Source organism: Acartia tonsa, chromosome 3 (assembly GCF_053477335.1).
Source record: "Acartia tonsa isolate MP-2025a chromosome 3, ASM5347733v1, whole genome shotgun sequence".
NCBI lineage: Eukaryota > Metazoa > Arthropoda > Copepoda > Calanoida > Acartiidae > Acartia > Acartia tonsa.
This window is the reverse complement of record NC_137262.1, coordinates 59,044,098-59,063,627: the sequence shown is the minus strand read 5'-3', so window position 1 is coordinate 59,063,627 and position 19,530 is coordinate 59,044,098. Positions and strand designations below refer to the sequence as shown.

General features: G+C 33.3%; 1 protein-coding gene and 1 long non-coding RNA gene across 2 annotated transcripts; both read left to right on the top strand.

The window, feature by feature from the left end:
• Window positions 1-7,442: 7,442 nt before the first annotated feature.
• Window positions 7,443-7,981, top strand: LOC145314975 (uncharacterized). Its single transcript, XR_013877898.1, has 3 exons — window positions 7,443-7,581; window positions 7,665-7,794; window positions 7,964-7,981. It is a non-coding gene; the product is annotated as an uncharacterized LOC145314975 (long non-coding RNA).
• A 7,840-nt stretch (window positions 7,982-15,821) lies between these two features.
• Window positions 15,822-18,718, top strand: LOC145314707 (uncharacterized). Its single transcript, XM_080154730.1, has 2 exons — window positions 15,822-15,902; window positions 16,727-18,718. The coding sequence occupies exon 2, from the start codon at window positions 16,765-16,767 to the stop codon at window positions 17,920-17,922; it is 1,158 nt and encodes a 385-aa protein (XP_080010856.1). The 5' UTR covers window positions 15,822-15,902; window positions 16,727-16,764; the 3' UTR covers window positions 17,923-18,718.
• Window positions 18,719-19,530: the final 812 nt, after the last annotated feature.

The following is a 19,530-nucleotide window of genomic DNA, read 5'->3' as shown; positions in this document are numbered from 1 at the left end:
TAATCTAATGTGGTGGCAGCAGGACAAACTCACGTTCCCAGACCGTTCACACACTCTTACCATCTTGGAGCAAAGCTCCTCTTTTTCTTTTGGAATTATTTCCTCTTTTGGTCATTTTAGACAAAACTTTTATTGATTTTAAAAAAAACAAATATTTTAAGTGATTTTAAAATAAAGATTTTAAAGTGATTAAAGTGATAATATACATTTCAATATGAAATGTAAATATTTTATGTAGTATTTAAATGTTTAAGTAAATATGTAATTGCAAATACCCCCCCCCCCTTTTTTTTTCCCGGTCATTGTGATACATCTAGTAGACAAATACCCTGACACTCAAATGTCTTCAATCAAAATCTACCCGCCACAACAACTGCCCAATGAAGGAGTAACAGATGTGCAGTTTTCCATATGGCGTGAAGAACTCGAAGTGTATCTCGAATGTGAAAATAAATTCAGAAAATTCCTACCCGGCGGCACATATGATAATTGGAAAGCAGCCGAGGAAAATGAAAAAAGGATCATTTCACACAAAGCACCAGACACAGCTGATTCATTACCAGACATTAGACGTGACTTACGTCAATTTATTGTGATTGTCGCCAAATATATTCATCAAGATTATTACAATCCTATAATCAGACATTCCACATCACTTGAATGGATATTTAAAAAAATAAGAGAAGACTTCGATATTCAACAACAAGGCATACATTTTCTCAACCTACTAGACCTATCCTACGACGCAACTGGTCAAACAACTCCTATTGGTTTCTACAATCAATATCGTTCAATGGTAATTGGTAATCTGGCAAAAAAAGACACAAAAATACAATGGAAAAATGAAACTCTGAAAGAAGACGAAAAGTTGACGGCTTCTCATGAAGATCTAATTCTGTTAAATGTTCTAATGCTTATTCACCCTAAACTTCCTGGCTACATACGTGAACAATACTCTCATAGAATGGGCGAAGGAACACGGATTATGGATTTCAAAACAGAAATCCTGTCTAAATGCAAACAATACATAAATGAAATTAATGGAACAACATCAACAACATCAGATACAGAAGATAGTCCACAATGTAATTATATGTCAACTAACCGTGGTAGTTTCAGAGGAAATAATCGCCAACAACACCAACAAAGAAGATACCAACAACCCAACAGTTTCCAAAGACAGAGACCTACAGCAGCTTCCAGCGAAGCCCCTCCATTCTGTCGAGTATGTCATCTCCAAGGCTTGTCCCGCACAGTTTATACAAGCCATTACCTGGGTCAACAATCATGTCCTTCATTATCATCAAAAGACAAGCAAATGTTGACAACAAGAATAGGGCAACAACTTAATGCACTTTCTCTGGAAGAAGATGATGATGACATTATCAAAGAATATGGTTACACAGAACAGGATAGCATCACTCAACCCATTGATGAAATCCAGGTAAATAAGAATATTAATGGTAAAATATTTAATTATTCTAAAGAGCTAAATTTGACGGATATTCAGCATAACTCTAATTTCAGCACTACTCCGAATCTTAACTACATCATGCCCGTGCCCACACAGACCCTGACAGTTACTGATGCCAACAACAAGCCATGCCATTTGGATATTGATTCAGGAGCAACAGTAAGTTATGCTAAACATTCCACAGTAATTGCACATGGATTTCAAATAAGGCCCAATTCGCAACTTTCAAATTTAGCAGATGGACATACAAAACTAGAGTCTATAGGAGAAATAAAGGAAACATTTTATCGTAATAACTGGAGCGTTACATTTCACGCTATAGTAACTCGTAATCTTCACTGTGATTTTGTAGCTGGTACTAATTTCATGAAAGAAAATTCGGTCATTCAAGATATAACTTCAAATTCAATAACTGTCCACAAAAAATATACAGTTTCTGAAACTAGTAAGTCCCTAATTTTGCCTACACAACCAAATAACTTACTGTTACAAAATAGTCATTTAAATGTGATTCTGCCAAACAAAGAAATTGAAATTAAAGTTCCTTACAAAGACGACACACTATTAGCAGTACAGCCATGGCATCAAAACAAATCTCAGGAATGGCCGGAACCACAAATTTGTTCAGTATCAAACGGACAAATAAAAATAAAAAACCAATCTAAAGAACCAATTATATTAAAGAAATCTAACAAAGTACAAGTTAGAACATTGAGCGACAACACAACTAACCCACAATTTTTCAACATGGATAGGAAATTGGAAGAAAAAAAGGACCAAGACAACACGGGGAACATTGAGATAAATGAAGAAGATGTAGATCCTGAAATACTGAGGTATGTTAAAGATATTAATCACACTTACAAAGATGTTTTTAATAATGATTTGTCCGTCGGTTATAATCATAGATTTGGAAAGCATATCGTGGAATTGAACTGGGCCAGCCCAAGTAGACCCCCTGCCTCTAAAGTTCAAAATATCAATTATGATTTTGAGACAAAAAAATTGTTACAAGAGGTTTGTGACGATTTAACCCAAAAAGGTGTTCTTGCAATTCCACAAGATTATAATGTTAATATACAATATTGTTCTCCCAGTTTCCTCGTTAGAAAGCAAAAGGCCAAAAATAAAGCTAAAAATGAACTGTCAGTTGAGGATGTAAGACTTGTAGTAAACTTTTCAAAGCTAAATGGATTTTTAAAAAATATGCCTACAATAGTCACCAAACCTAAAGATATTTTTAGCCAACTAGGAAAATGGAACTTTATAATAACCTTAGACTTACAATCAGGTTTTTTTCAAAACCATATGTCTATGACAGATGCTGAATGGCTAGGCATAACCACACCATTTGGAGGGACTAGATTTCTTAAAAGATCGGGGCAAGGGCTAATTGGTCAATCTGAAGAATTAGATGAACTTCTCAGCAAAATATTAGGGCCAGAAATGAAAGAAGGTAAAGTTGCGCGTATAGCTGATGATATTTATGTAGGAGGAAGAACACAAATGGAGACAATAAACAATTACAGAGATGTACTACAGAAGTTTCAAGCATCCAATATCAAGATATCAGCATCTAAAACTAAGGTATTCTTAAAATCCGTAGATATTTTAGGCTGGATATGGAAACAAGGAGGCTATTTATCACCCTCGCCACATCGGGTAAATGCTCTGAAAAATACAAAGCACACTGACATTAATAATGTTAAAGATTTAAGGTCATATATTGGGTTATATAAAACTCTTTTACCAGCTTCCCCAAATCTGACTTTAATACTAAATCCATTTGATATTGAAGTTTCTGACAGAGAATCTAAAGATTTGATAAATTGGAATAGAGACCTAATTTCCAAATTTCAGGAAGCAACGGCGGCCCTGGACAATCTACAGACTCTATACCTTCCAGCTCCTGAAGACCAACTTCTAATTGAATGTGACGCAGCTAAAAGCCCCCCAGGCCTTGGACACACGGTTTATGCAATAATTAACCAAAAAAAAATACCTGTAGCATTCCATAGTGTGAAATTATCAGAAAATCACCAAAAATGGATGGCCTGTGAACTAGAGGCCCTGGCATTCTCATGTGCTATAAACGCAGAATACGAATTGTTAAAGGAATGCAAGAAACCAATTATCATATCGCCTGACTCAAAAACCGTTGCAGATGCAGTAAAAAAAATACAGAAAGGTCACTACTCAGCTTCACCACGAATACAATCATTAATAACTAACATAAATAGAATACCAATAATTGTACAACTAGCCAGTGGGAAGACAAACCAAAACGTCAGCAGTGACTACCAAAGTCGTCATCCATCAAAATGTGAAACTCAACACTGTTCCATTTGCAATTTTGTTAATGATACCTCAGATTCTGTTCTTTTACCATCCATCAACAACATTGAACCAGATAAAAGTATGAACAACAAAAAAGCCTGGAATGATATTCAAGACCAACAAAAACCTACAAAAGAAGCAAAATATCTAATAAAATCAGGTAAAACGCCTAGTAAAGTATCTGGAAAAATACAATCTGAGATTAGAAGATTGTGCACAATTGCTAAATTAACAAAAGAAAATTTGTTAATTGTCGAATCACAACCAAATAAGTTCTCATCTGTTAAAAACGAACTTATAGTAATACCTCAATCTCATCTACCTGCCCTACTATGGCAACTACACAACAAGCTACAACACCCATCAAAATCGCAGCTAAAATCAAATTTTGACAAATCATTTTATTCTGTTGGATTAACAGCAGCAATGGAAAATCTTTATAATGATTGTTTTTACTGTTGTACACAGAAAAAAATACCTGACATATCATACCATCAAACTTTGACAGATGTTACAGCTCCTGGCCTATACTTTCATGGTGATGTGATTAGAAGACAGAGCCAATATATATTTATTGCACGAGACCATTTTTCTTCATACACCTCAGCTAAAATAATTAAATCAGAGTCGCATAAAGAACTTAAGGAAGCCATAATAAGTACTATTCTACCTTTGAAATTGTCAGGTAAATGTACTTTAAAAGTAGATAATGCCACAGGATTCGTGCCATTATTAAACAACAAGGACCCGGATTTGGAAAAACTGCAGATTAAAATTGTCCAAACCGACCAATTCAACAAAAATGCAAATGCAGTTGTAGACAAAGGCTGTTTTGAAATAGAACAAGAATTAAAACGTGTTGACGGACGCCCAATATCCAACACAACCCTACAAATAGCAATAACTAGGCTAAATGAAAAACTAAGAAGAAAAGGTCAAATATCTTCCTATGAAATACATTTCAACAGAGACATGCATACTGGCGCAAGTTTAAATCTTAATTATGAAAAAATCCGACGAGAACAAATAGAAACTAGAAATTTGGCAAACCAAAAACACAATTCATCATTACCGATTCAAATCAAACAAAACCCTCAACCCGGAGATATTGTGACTGCGGCTGACAAATATGAAAAACATAAGGCTAAAAACATATACATGGTTGCCGAAACAAATGATCAGAAAGTAACAATTCAAAAAATCTTACATCCTCATTCTAAAAATCCGACTATCAGAGCAAAGCAATATATAACAACTAACGATAGAATTCATGTAACCAAATCTTTTCAAAATAGAAATGTGATCAGTAAGTCTGAAAAAAAACAATCAAAACCTATATGGAACCCTGTTCGTGAAATACCAAGAGATGATGATGATGATGATGTATTTATGTCAAATGATAAAAAAAATCATCAAAAACAATATCAAGCATTCATACGTCCCCAAACCACAGAAAATATAAGGCCGCAATTATACCAAAGTTTGGATAAGGAAATAGAAAATCAAAGAATACAAGCATCACATGAATTAAAAAGAGCCAAATCTCTAGAAAATGTGAACAAATCCTCAAATACACCAAGAACATCTTCAAGAGCTCAAAATATAGCAGCTAAACAAAAAATCTCATCTATCTACAACAAGAAAGCAAAAATCCCTCAAACAGATGGATTAAATAAAGATTCTGACAGTCCTTTATCAACATCACCTTGCCCAGTTAAACGTAAAACTAGACTTTCCTCAACTACAGAAAATTTTCTAGATGGCAATGTTGATGACAATAGATCCGAAACATCTGAAAAATCTTCAATTGAATGGGATTACTCAGATATGAATGAACACCTCGACACTGATGACATATTTCCTCAACAACCGTTGGATGACTCATTTATGAATCCTCCCTTAAATCTTACAGCTACTAATGTTAATGTCGACACTAACAGAGTATATGATTTTACTAGTCTGTTAACTACAATATCTTCAACAGTAAGAAACATATCAGGACTTCCTCACCCAGAGGTTGATAACAAAAAGAAGGGAGACGCTAATCATTAATAATGTTCATGTTTAGATTGAACCTGAACAGTCATCAAATGATCAAATCAAAGTACAAAGCATAGTCATAAGAGTATATAGCAAAGATACAAACAGCTGCTTCCTTCATTAGTCATAAAGTCACAGAGTATCTACATTATCTACAAGGACGTGCGAGTGTCATCTTATTTGTCTATGTTACGTGTCAATCATGGGGTGTATCACAGAGATCTAATTCAAGTTATGCTTTCAGAATTCAAGCTTTTAATAATGACAAGGTGAGTGAGTTTTGTCATAATCTAATGTGGTGGCAGCAGGACAAACTCACGTTCCCAGACCGTTCACACACTCTTACCATCTTGGAGCAAAGCTCCTCTTTTTCTTTTGGAATTATTTCCTCTTTTGGTCATTTTAGACAAAACTTTTATTGATTTTAAAAAAAACAAATATTTTAAGTGATTTTAAAATAAAGATTTTAAAGTGATTAAAGTGATAATATACATTTCAATATGAAATGTAAATATTTTATGTAGTATTTAAATGTTTAAGTAAATATGTAATTGCAAATACCCCCCCCCCCTTTTTTTTTCCCGGTCATTGTGATACATCTAGTAGACAAATACCCTGACACTCAAATGTCTTCAATCAAAATCTACCCGCCACAACAACTGCCCAATGAAGGAGTAACAGATGTGCAGTTTTCCATATGGCGTGAAGAACTCGAAGTGTATCTCGAATGTGAAAATAAATTCAGAAAATTCCTACCCGGCGGCACATATGATAATTGGAAAGCAGCCGAGGAAAATGAAAAAAGGATCATTTCACACAAAGCACCAGACACAGCTGATTCATTACCAGACATTAGACGTGACTTACGTCAATTTATTGTGATTGTCGCCAAATATATTCATCAAGATTATTACAATCCTATAATCAGACATTCCACATCACTTGAATGGATATTTAAAAAAATAAGAGAAGACTTCGATATTCAACAACAAGGCATACATTTTCTCAACCTACTAGACCTATCCTACGACGCAACTGGTCAAACAACTCCTATTGGTTTCTACAATCAATATCGTTCAATGGTAATTGGTAATCTGGCAAAAAAAGACACAAAAATACAATGGAAAAATGAAACTCTGAAAGAAGACGAAAAGTTGACGGCTTCTCATGAAGATCTAATTCTGTTAAATGTTCTAATGCTTATTCACCCTAAACTTCCTGGCTACATACGTGAACAATACTCTCATAGAATGGGCGAAGGAACACGGATTATGGATTTCAAAACAGAAATCCTGTCTAAATGCAAACAATACATAAATGAAATTAATGGAACAACATCAACAACATCAGATACAGAAGATAGTCCACAATGTAATTATATGTCAACTAACCGTGGTAGTTTCAGAGGAAATAATCGCCAACAACACCAACAAAGAAGATACCAACAACCCAACAGTTTCCAAAGACAGAGACCTACAGCAGCTTCCAGCGAAGCCCCTCCATTCTGTCGAGTATGTCATCTCCAAGGCTTGTCCCGCACAGTTTATACAAGCCATTACCTGGGTCAACAATCATGTCCTTCATTATCATCAAAAGACAAGCAAATGTTGACAACAAGAATAGGGCAACAACTTAATGCACTTTCTCTGGAAGAAGATGATGATGACATTATCAAAGAATATGGTTACACAGAACAGGATAGCATCACTCAACCCATTGATGAAATCCAGGTAAATAAGAATATTAATGGTAAAATATTTAATTATTCTAAAGAGCTAAATTTGACGGATATTCAGCATAACTCTAATTTCAGCACTACTCCGAATCTTAACTACATCATGCCCGTGCCCACACAGACCCTGACAGTTACTGATGCCAACAACAAGCCATGCCATTTGGATATTGATTCAGGAGCAACAGTAAGTTATGCTAAACATTCCACAGTAATTGCACATGGATTTCAAATAAGGCCCAATTCGCAACTTTCAAATTTAGCAGATGGACATACAAAACTAGAGTCTATAGGAGAAATAAAGGAAACATTTTATCGTAATAACTGGAGCGTTACATTTCACGCTATAGTAACTCGTAATCTTCACTGTGATTTTGTAGCTGGTACTAATTTCATGAAAGAAAATTCGGTCATTCAAGATATAACTTCAAATTCAATAACTGTCCACAAAAAATATACAGTTTCTGAAACTAGTAAGTCCCTAATTTTGCCTACACAACCAAATAACTTACTGTTACAAAATAGTCATTTAAATGTGATTCTGCCAAACAAAGAAATTGAAATTAAAGTTCCTTACAAAGACGACACACTATTAGCAGTACAGCCATGGCATCAAAACAAATCTCAGGAATGGCCGGAACCACAAATTTGTTCAGTATCAAACGGACAAATAAAAATAAAAAACCAATCTAAAGAACCAATTATATTAAAGAAATCTAACAAAGTACAAGTTAGAACATTGAGCGACAACACAACTAACCCACAATTTTTCAACATGGATAGGAAATTGGAAGAAAAAAAGGACCAAGACAACACGGGGAACATTGAGATAAATGAAGAAGATGTAGATCCTGAAATACTGAGGTATGTTAAAGATATTAATCACACTTACAAAGATGTTTTTAATAATGATTTGTCCGTCGGTTATAATCATAGATTTGGAAAGCATATCGTGGAATTGAACTGGGCCAGCCCAAGTAGACCCCCTGCCTCTAAAGTTCAAAATATCAATTATGATTTTGAGACAAAAAAATTGTTACAAGAGGTTTGTGACGATTTAACCCAAAAAGGTGTTCTTGCAATTCCACAAGATTATAATGTTAATATACAATATTGTTCTCCCAGTTTCCTCGTTAGAAAGCAAAAGGCCAAAAATAAAGCTAAAAATGAACTGTCAGTTGAGGATGTAAGACTTGTAGTAAACTTTTCAAAGCTAAATGGATTTTTAAAAAATATGCCTACAATAGTCACCAAACCTAAAGATATTTTTAGCCAACTAGGAAAATGGAACTTTATAATAACCTTAGACTTACAATCAGGTTTTTTTCAAAACCATATGTCTATGACAGATGCTGAATGGCTAGGCATAACCACACCATTTGGAGGGACTAGATTTCTTAAAAGATCGGGGCAAGGGCTAATTGGTCAATCTGAAGAATTAGATGAACTTCTCAGCAAAATATTAGGGCCAGAAATGAAAGAAGGTAAAGTTGCGCGTATAGCTGATGATATTTATGTAGGAGGAAGAACACAAATGGAGACAATAAACAATTACAGAGATGTACTACAGAAGTTTCAAGCATCCAATATCAAGATATCAGCATCTAAAACTAAGGTATTCTTAAAATCCGTAGATATTTTAGGCTGGATATGGAAACAAGGAGGCTATTTATCACCCTCGCCACATCGGGTAAATGCTCTGAAAAATACAAAGCACACTGACATTAATAATGTTAAAGATTTAAGGTCATATATTGGGTTATATAAAACTCTTTTACCAGCTTCCCCAAATCTGACTTTAATACTAAATCCATTTGATATTGAAGTTTCTGACAGAGAATCTAAAGATTTGATAAATTGGAATAGAGACCTAATTTCCAAATTTCAGGAAGCAACGGCGGCCCTGGACAATCTACAGACTCTATACCTTCCAGCTCCTGAAGACCAACTTCTAATTGAATGTGACGCAGCTAAAAGCCCCCCAGGCCTTGGACACACGGTTTATGCAATAATTAACCAAAAAAAAATACCTGTAGCATTCCATAGTGTGAAATTATCAGAAAATCACCAAAAATGGATGGCCTGTGAACTAGAGGCCCTGGCATTCTCATGTGCTATAAACGCAGAATACGAATTGTTAAAGGAATGCAAGAAACCAATTATCATATCGCCTGACTCAAAAACCGTTGCAGATGCAGTAAAAAAAATACAGAAAGGTCACTACTCAGCTTCACCACGAATACAATCATTAATAACTAACATAAATAGAATACCAATAATTGTACAACTAGCCAGTGGGAAGACAAACCAAAACGTCAGCAGTGACTACCAAAGTCGTCATCCATCAAAATGTGAAACTCAACACTGTTCCATTTGCAATTTTGTTAATGATACCTCAGATTCTGTTCTTTTACCATCCATCAACAACATTGAACCAGATAAAAGTATGAACAACAAAAAAGCCTGGAATGATATTCAAGACCAACAAAAACCTACAAAAGAAGCAAAATATCTAATAAAATCAGGTAAAACGCCTAGTAAAGTATCTGGAAAAATACAATCTGAGATTAGAAGATTGTGCACAATTGCTAAATTAACAAAAGAAAATTTGTTAATTGTCGAATCACAACCAAATAAGTTCTCATCTGTTAAAAACGAACTTATAGTAATACCTCAATCTCATCTACCTGCCCTACTATGGCAACTACACAACAAGCTACAACACCCATCAAAATCGCAGCTAAAATCAAATTTTGACAAATCATTTTATTCTGTTGGATTAACAGCAGCAATGGAAAATCTTTATAATGATTGTTTTTACTGTTGTACACAGAAAAAAATACCTGACATATCATACCATCAAACTTTGACAGATGTTACAGCTCCTGGCCTATACTTTCATGGTGATGTGATTAGAAGACAGAGCCAATATATATTTATTGCACGAGACCATTTTTCTTCATACACCTCAGCTAAAATAATTAAATCAGAGTCGCATAAAGAACTTAAGGAAGCCATAATAAGTACTATTCTACCTTTGAAATTGTCAGGTAAATGTACTTTAAAAGTAGATAATGCCACAGGATTCGTGCCATTATTAAACAACAAGGACCCGGATTTGGAAAAACTGCAGATTAAAATTGTCCAAACCGACCAATTCAACAAAAATGCAAATGCAGTTGTAGACAAAGGCTGTTTTGAAATAGAACAAGAATTAAAACGTGTTGACGGACGCCCAATATCCAACACAACCCTACAAATAGCAATAACTAGGCTAAATGAAAAACTAAGAAGAAAAGGTCAAATATCTTCCTATGAAATACATTTCAACAGAGACATGCATACTGGCGCAAGTTTAAATCTTAATTATGAAAAAATCCGACGAGAACAAATAGAAACTAGAAATTTGGCAAACCAAAAACACAATTCATCATTACCGATTCAAATCAAACAAAACCCTCAACCCGGAGATATTGTGACTGCGGCTGACAAATATGAAAAACATAAGGCTAAAAACATATACATGGTTGCCGAAACAAATGATCAGAAAGTAACAATTCAAAAAATCTTACATCCTCATTCTAAAAATCCGACTATCAGAGCAAAGCAATATATAACAACTAACGATAGAATTCATGTAACCAAATCTTTTCAAAATAGAAATGTGATCAGTAAGTCTGAAAAAAAACAATCAAAACCTATATGGAACCCTGTTCGTGAAATACCAAGAGATGATGATGATGATGATGTATTTATGTCAAATGATAAAAAAAATCATCAAAAACAATATCAAGCATTCATACGTCCCCAAACCACAGAAAATATAAGGCCGCAATTATACCAAAGTTTGGATAAGGAAATAGAAAATCAAAGAATACAAGCATCACATGAATTAAAAAGAGCCAAATCTCTAGAAAATGTGAACAAATCCTCAAATACACCAAGAACATCTTCAAGAGCTCAAAATATAGCAGCTAAACAAAAAATCTCATCTATCTACAACAAGAAAGCAAAAATCCCTCAAACAGATGGATTAAATAAAGATTCTGACAGTCCTTTATCAACATCACCTTGCCCAGTTAAACGTAAAACTAGACTTTCCTCAACTACAGAAAATTTTCTAGATGGCAATGTTGATGACAATAGATCCGAAACATCTGAAAAATCTTCAATTGAATGGGATTACTCAGATATGAATGAACACCTCGACACTGATGACATATTTCCTCAACAACCGTTGGATGACTCATTTATGAATCCTCCCTTAAATCTTACAGCTACTAATGTTAATGTCGACACTAACAGAGTATATGATTTTACTAGTCTGTTAACTACAATATCTTCAACAGTAAGAAACATATCAGGACTTCCTCACCCAGAGGTTGATAACAAAAAGAAGGGAGACGCTAATCATTAATAATGTTCATGTTTAGATTGAACCTGAACAGTCATCAAATGATCAAATCAAAGTACAAAGCATAGTCATAAGAGTATATAGCAAAGATACAAACAGCTGCTTCCTTCATTAGTCATAAAGTCACAGAGTATCTACATTATCTACAAGGACGTGCGAGTGTCATCTTATTTGTCTATGTTACGTGTCAATCATGGGGTGTATCACAGAGATCTAATTCAAGTTATGCTTTCAGAATTCAAGCTTTTAATAATGACAAGGTGAGTGAGTTTTGTCATAATCTAATGCATACTATATGACCAAAATTTACTATATATACTATATATTTTTACCTTTATTTGACCAAAATTTACTATATATACTATATACCTAATATTACATTTATATAACAAAAAACGAATGTTGTCAGTTTTGTGACAACGCCTCTTCAGTAGCGTTTTGACTTATTTTTACAGTAGGTTTTCTCCTATTTATAGCCCCTGTGGAGGCTCTAGCCCTGCGGGGCAATCATTAACCTTTATCTTACCTAACCTAACCTAAATAACCTATTAAAAGATACTGTGATACGACAAAAATGCATAAAGCTCTACAGTAAGAAAGAGATGAAGAAAAACCCTTAAAATATATTATTGTTTGTAATTATGATTTAAACACATCAGTTATATCTCATAGATTTAACTGAAGGGGGAGGGGGAAAGTTTACTTTTAGGTAATAGTTCACTTATTTTTAATCGTTTTTTGGATAAATCTCCAGGTTCAGGTGCTGCAGGCTTGGAGGTGGTTTCTGGACAGGTAAAAAAAAATTAAAATTTTTGTTTCAAGATTTAGAGATCAACTTATTAAGCAAAATATGCATCTTTTAGGATATTATTAACATATCTGAAGAAAAAACTAAAATTTGCCTCCAAGTTCTGGTTCTGCAGGCCTCCAGGTTCACTCTGGACAGGTAAAAAATCAAAGGGGAGGGGGGTGGATGTGCCATTTTTGAAACCAAAAAGATTTACAGCTCTAAAATTCAGCACAGCAGTTGCTTTTGTGGAGAACAATATGGAACTGTGAAGAAACATGTCAATATTTTTAAAAAATGCAAGTATAAAATCTTACAAGTGTCAAGTGAAAGTATAAGGGAAATTTTTATGTAAAAAAAGTTTATCTCAGATGATTGAAAATTGTCTGTTATGGTCAGAGAAGGCAACAAAATTTTGGTGGGAAACAGTGGTTTTCGGCGGGAGCTGCGGTTCCACCGCCATTACTTCTCAGTTCCACATTGTTCTCCTCAAAAGCAACTGCTGTGCCGATTTTTAGAACTGTAACTCTTCTATGGGCTGAGATCATGCTCGCTTTACTTATCTATTATCTATTATACAAAGAAGCTTGATGTCTGTCCATCTGTCTGTCTGTCTGTCCATCTGTCCGTCTGTCTGTCCGTCTGAAGCTTAAGATATCAGTAACCGCTGAACCGATTGGGCTCTACTCTTCAGGGATTATACCAGACCAATTGGTTCTGTGATGTTTTAGGCTATTTTCCTGGGGGGTGGGACACCCCCAACTCCCCAAAAAACTAAAAAAAAAACACCTCCCCCAAAAAAAGTTTTTACATTTTTTGTAAAATCTCAGTAACTGCTGAACAAATTGGGCTCTACTCTTCTGGGAATATACCTACTGGTCCTCCGGTGGTTTTAGGCTATTTTCTAGGAGGGTGGTACACCCCAACCCCCCCCCCCCCCAAAAAAAAAAAAATCCCCATTTCCAAATTTTTATTTTTTTTAATTTTGTAAAAAAAATAACAGTAATTGGGTTGGAACCCCACTGCACCATGAGGCAAAGCCCCCATGAACCCCCCCCCCCCCAAAAAAAAAAAGTTGTTGCAGTTATAAGTTTTATGCATACGGCGCACAACCTGGGTTTAATTTTACCAAAGAGTAATTCGGCAAAGGATAACTTTTTTGAAAATATAACTATAAATTTATTCTGGAGGGTTGACTTTCCATTACCTCATGGGGCAAAGCCCCTAGAGGCTAGGGGCAAAGCCACTAGTGGTTTCAAAAAGTGGCACCCGCCCCTCTTATTTTAGGAGTCAACTTTTCAAACAGAATATGCATCTTTTTGGATGTTATTATTGTAGAAAATATTAAAATACACCTCCAAGTTCAGATCCTGCAGGCCTCCAGGTCCACTCTAAACAGGTAAACAATCAAATTTCTTATATGAAGAGTTAGAGGTCAATTTATATAACAGAATATGCATTTATTTTGATAATATTAACATATCCGGCTCCAAGTTCAGGTTTACTCAGGACATGTAAAAGATTCAAATTTCTTATTTATAAGAGTTAGAGGTCAACTTATAAAACAGTATAGAGGTTATATGTCATTTTTTCTTCAAATATGTAAAAAGAAATATCCAAAAAGATACATACTTTGTTTTATAAGTTGACCTCTAACTCTTCTTACAAGAAATTTAAATTTTACCTGTCCAGAGTGGACCTGCTTTGCTTTGAGTTATTATTGATGATGAATATACTATGTATTACTAAACAATTCAAAATTTGATACTATATCATACTATATGAGTAAAAAATAATATACTATATATACTATATGGAGAAAAAAAATATACTATAAAAATACTATATTTTTTTGGTTTTAGAGTGGTCGCCCTGTTTATCCTATTTCTAGCCCCATCGAGGCAATCATTACCACTTACCTAACTAATTTCAGAGCAGTTTTTTTGGACTAAAGCTGTCAGAGGCATGATATATAGTTTATGCAAGAATCAACACCTATAGACACCCCCCCCTCTCCTTCTTCCCCTGCCTACATTTTAAGGCATTAAGTTGTTTTGATGCACATTATTGTGTTTAAAATGCATGCTATTTTATACTATTGAGATGTAGACAGACTTACACAAGTTAATGATAGAGTAGATTCAATATTTAATTCAAAATACAAACAGTTTTTTAAGTATTTATTTATATTGGATTAAATGCAGTTTTTGGGTAAATAAGATTAAATATGTATACTTTATTTAGAAATGGTTATATGGTTAAATATATTAATAATTCAAACTATTGATTATTTAAGCTGGAAAGTTCTGAAGTAGCGGGATGTCTGTTTGTGTGTCAGGACACCAAAGCAGTAGGATGACTGTCTGTCTAATTAATACAAAGGTATTAACTAGCTGTATAACTCTGAAGTAGCAGGATGACTGTCTGTCTAATTAATACAAAGGTATTAATTAGCTGTATAACTCTGAAGTAGCAGGATGACTGTCTGTCTAATTAATACAAAGGTATTAATTAGCTGTTTAACTCTGAAGTAGCAGGATGACTGTCTGTCTAATTAATACAAAGGTATTAATTAGCTGTATAACTCTGAAGTAGCAGGATGTCTGTAAATAGCTGAATTGGTCTAATAAGACTCGACCCCAAACCAGATAGTGTTCTGTGTAAGGACTCTCAATTGCAACTGACTAACTAAATAAATGTTCTCTTAACTTTTACAGAGCAATTGAGAGTAAATGATGTTTCTCCTTTTAAGCCAAAAACTTAAAACTGAATTATACTACACTATTTTGTTTTAAATGCAAGCTATTTCATACTATTTTAACTATTTTATGGAATTTGTACATACTATTAACTTTTTTTCTGCATACTATTTTATACTATTTTGAAAAAAAGTCTTTGGCCATCCCTAATCTGGATCCCACATACACAATTAAAAGAAAAGCTTTGCTTGAATTTATTTTTGAAAATACACAGGACATTTATTTATGTAGATTTTGGTTTCTTGACTAATATTTTTTTATAATTTTGTATTTTTTTCAGACAGTAACAATGTACCTATAGGTAGAAAGCATTGAATTTTTAGAGAAGAAAAAAACCAAGAACAAAGTTATTTCTGAAGGTAATAATGCAAAAGGATAGTTCTTTGAAGGCATTTAATGAGTAAATGTATTTAGAGTGGTCAGTACGACTTTAAATATTTTAGTAGAATATGTTAACTGTAGCTTAGTTAAGAATATGTGCAAAAAAAATTTTACTTTTACTTACCAGTCTGATTTTGTGTCTGTACAGGTTAAGTTAAAGTTATGTGATTTTTCTACATAGGTCACATTAGAATGGCCTATTTTATTGTAAGTATATTAACAAAAATAATTTGTCACATAAACCACAAAATTTTTAAAAACCAACAGGGCAGGATTCCATCAGGGCTGATTAGGTAGGTATATTATATTAGGTTCAAATGATTTAACTTTTGATTTTTTTCATGTGATATTTGGTTAAAAGTTTTAAATCAAAGTGTCATATGTTGAGTATTATTTATAAATCATTAAAACTTCTCTTTGAAATTTTATGTTTTAGTATTAAGCATTAAAAGTGAAGCCTCCCTCCCCTGGTCTCCTCCCCCGGTTCCCCCACTAACTCCTTCAAGTGCACCTAAAGGGCTTTAGTGGCTAAGCTGCTAGTATAGGGTAAAGGACAAGTAGCTTTTTTATTTTAGCTGTTTTATGTCAGATTTTATTAACACAAGAATTAAATTTCTAGTTGATTAAAGAATTTATTGTCTGAAATTATTTATGATACTTCCTCTAAATTTAAAAGTATTGGCCCTATTTTTTACATTTTGATGAATTATTAATATCTGAAATAGTGTAAACTCTTATAAGTTTATCTATTCTCAAATAAATATTAGTATTAAAAATCAGCTGATAAAAAAATATTTTTCAGTTATTTGGAGTAAAGTGAACAGCCATCCTTTATCAACAATGGCAACAGCACTAGATCCTGTTATTGTTGACTGGTTAAAGTTGTTCAATTCTAGTTCCTGTGAAGAATTGTACTCTAAACTGGAACAAATTCATTCTGAGCACAAACCAGTTGAAGGTGAACATGTTCGTTTTTCATTACAAGATATTAAACATCTCAGTACTAGTGATAAAAGAGGTACAATTTTACTTGATGTAACATTTTATTGGAGTGCCAATAAAGCAGCTGAACTAATCAAAGACTTAAGGAAGAATCCTCCAAAGAAAAGTTTTGAAAATCCAGTTGTTCATCGGTGTTCATCAGTAGCAGAATATGCAACTATGAACAGTTTGATACCTGATGTAGATCTGCCAGGGAGCAAATATAATTTTGTTGGTCAAGGTTATTACAGTGATATCTTCTTTCATATGTTCTTTGGTAACTATTCAGATTTTATTGAACATATCAAGAAACTGTCAGAACAGGATCTAAAGAAAACACTGAACACAAGAGAGGGATATCCACAGTTCAGCCCTCTGTTTGCTCCTATCATTGGTAGAAGAATGATACATATAGAAAGAATGAGCTGGCTCACTGAACAAAATAAAAGAGATATCAGAATGATGTATAATGGAAGTAATGAAAACAAGCAAGTCAAGATTTTGGAAAAACTTCTGAAACTTGGTGCTGATCCTAATGCCCATGATATAATTGGAAACACACCACTTTTTTATGCTGCCTACATTAGATATGATGATGCTGAGAAGATTGTATCAACACTTCTCAGATATGGGGCTAATCCAAATCATAGCATTCAATACGGAAGTATTCTCAGATTATTTTGTAACTTCTTAGCTACACTACCAGAGTATTGGAATATAATTGATTTGTTATTGAGTTACAATGCCAAACCTAAGGATTATGAAGAGGCAATTAGGATTAGATATGAGATGGAGACAAAGTTCCCATTAGAGTATGCTGTCAAGTTGAGAGAGGTATGCACTAAAAAGAAGAATGAATGTGAACGTACTTTATGTGAAGTATCTACAGTGAAGAAGTGTGGAGCTTGTAATTTTGTAGTGTACTGTACTCCAGCTTGCCAGAAACTTGACTGGAAGTTCCACAAACCAACTTGTAAGAAGAAGAGAGAAGAAAAATCATTAGAAAATAGTGCTTAGATATATTACTTTGTTGTAAGAAATATAAACACATTTTTTTTGATATTAATAAGGGACTTATAAGTAACTTTCTTAGTTATAAGAAATATGAACATATTTTTCTTAATATTTATGTATGGAATACTGTTTTAATATTCATGATTTTGCATTTGATGTATCATAATGTACCTAGATTTTTCTATTTGTTGCAAAATTACTCAATTTTTTAAGGGGACAGTTATAAAAAAGATATTTACAAATTGGCTTTTGAAAATTTAGCATTCATTTGTATCGGTAGGTACCTATATACTAGATATCAATTCAATATTATGTTTTTTTTATATTTTTCCGATTTATTTCATGTAGATTTAAGGGTTTTTTAAAATTTTATTCTTGTTTTTTTTAATGCAAGTTTGGTTGGAAATTATCTATGTTTTATACTAATTTGATATTTTTGTATGTTTTCACTTAATATTTTAATTCATAAACATGTACCTACTCATATATATATGTTAGGAAAAAGGTTTTCGAGTTGAATAATATGAATATGCAGTTACAAGTTTTGACCCATTAAACTTATTTTCAGTTTTTACACAATTCCTTCTTGATTAAGATTATACGAAAATAACCAGATTTCTCTTTTCATTAAAAATCTAATTTTCACCAATAGTAAATATTTACCTAAATCTAGATCCCACAGACAAACAACAAATGGAAAGTTTTGTTTTAATATTTTTGATGATACAAAGTGCCCTTTAGTTATTTAGATTTTCTTTTCTAAACTAATATTTTTTTATAGTTTTGTATTTTTTTCAGACAGTCACAATGTATAGAAAACATTGAATTTTTAGAGAAGAAAAAGAAGGTATGTAAGTAGGTATAGAGAAAATTTAACAAAAAATAAGGGGGAGGTAGCTTTTGCAGAATTCCGTAAATGTGTTAGTTTTAAGACTTTAAAATAGGATTAGAACTCTAAAATTTGACATGGCAGTTATTATTTTCTCGCCAAATTAGAAAATTTTGAATCATTAAGAGACAAACATAAAAAAAAAAAACATAAAACCTTTTTTTTTCTAAAAAATCCTCTACAATTTCTCCTGAAACTTGTGATTTTTTTTGTTGACTTGGGACATGTTTTTGATATTGAAATCCAGAGCAAATAAAAGGTCAACTTTATTAGAAAAAGTTTGTCTTAAATGGTTCAAATTTGTGCAATTTAGCAAGAAAAATCAAAAAAATCTGGCGAGGTGATGGCACGAGGGCGGTTTCCGTAGTGCCACGTTTACTTAACTATTTATCTTAAGACTAAATTTAACAATTGGTTGGTTCAGATTTTGTATTTGGAAACCACTCGTCCATGTGCTTAATGAGAAAAGCTCATAGTCTGATCTAAGCTATATTAGTCTATGATGCTAGTCTCACATATATACCCTATTTCCCTTTAGTCCATTGTTTAATATCTATATAACAAGTTATACCTATTTTAGGCAGTGATTTTCTGATACTGAATCAAAGTGACCATGTGACCTATACAATGCTCTCCTGGAAAGCTAAGTGCAGGTAAGAGTTGGTTATCTAGGTAGCTTTTAAATAAAGCAAAGTTTTACTCCATAATTCTTATTTAAGTCT

What these genes read in the sequence shown, in the direction of transcription:
- LOC145314707 (XM_080154730.1), top strand. Translation starts at nt 16,765, where the DNA reads ATGGCAACAGCACTAGATCCTGTTATTGTTGACTGGTTAAAGTTGTTC.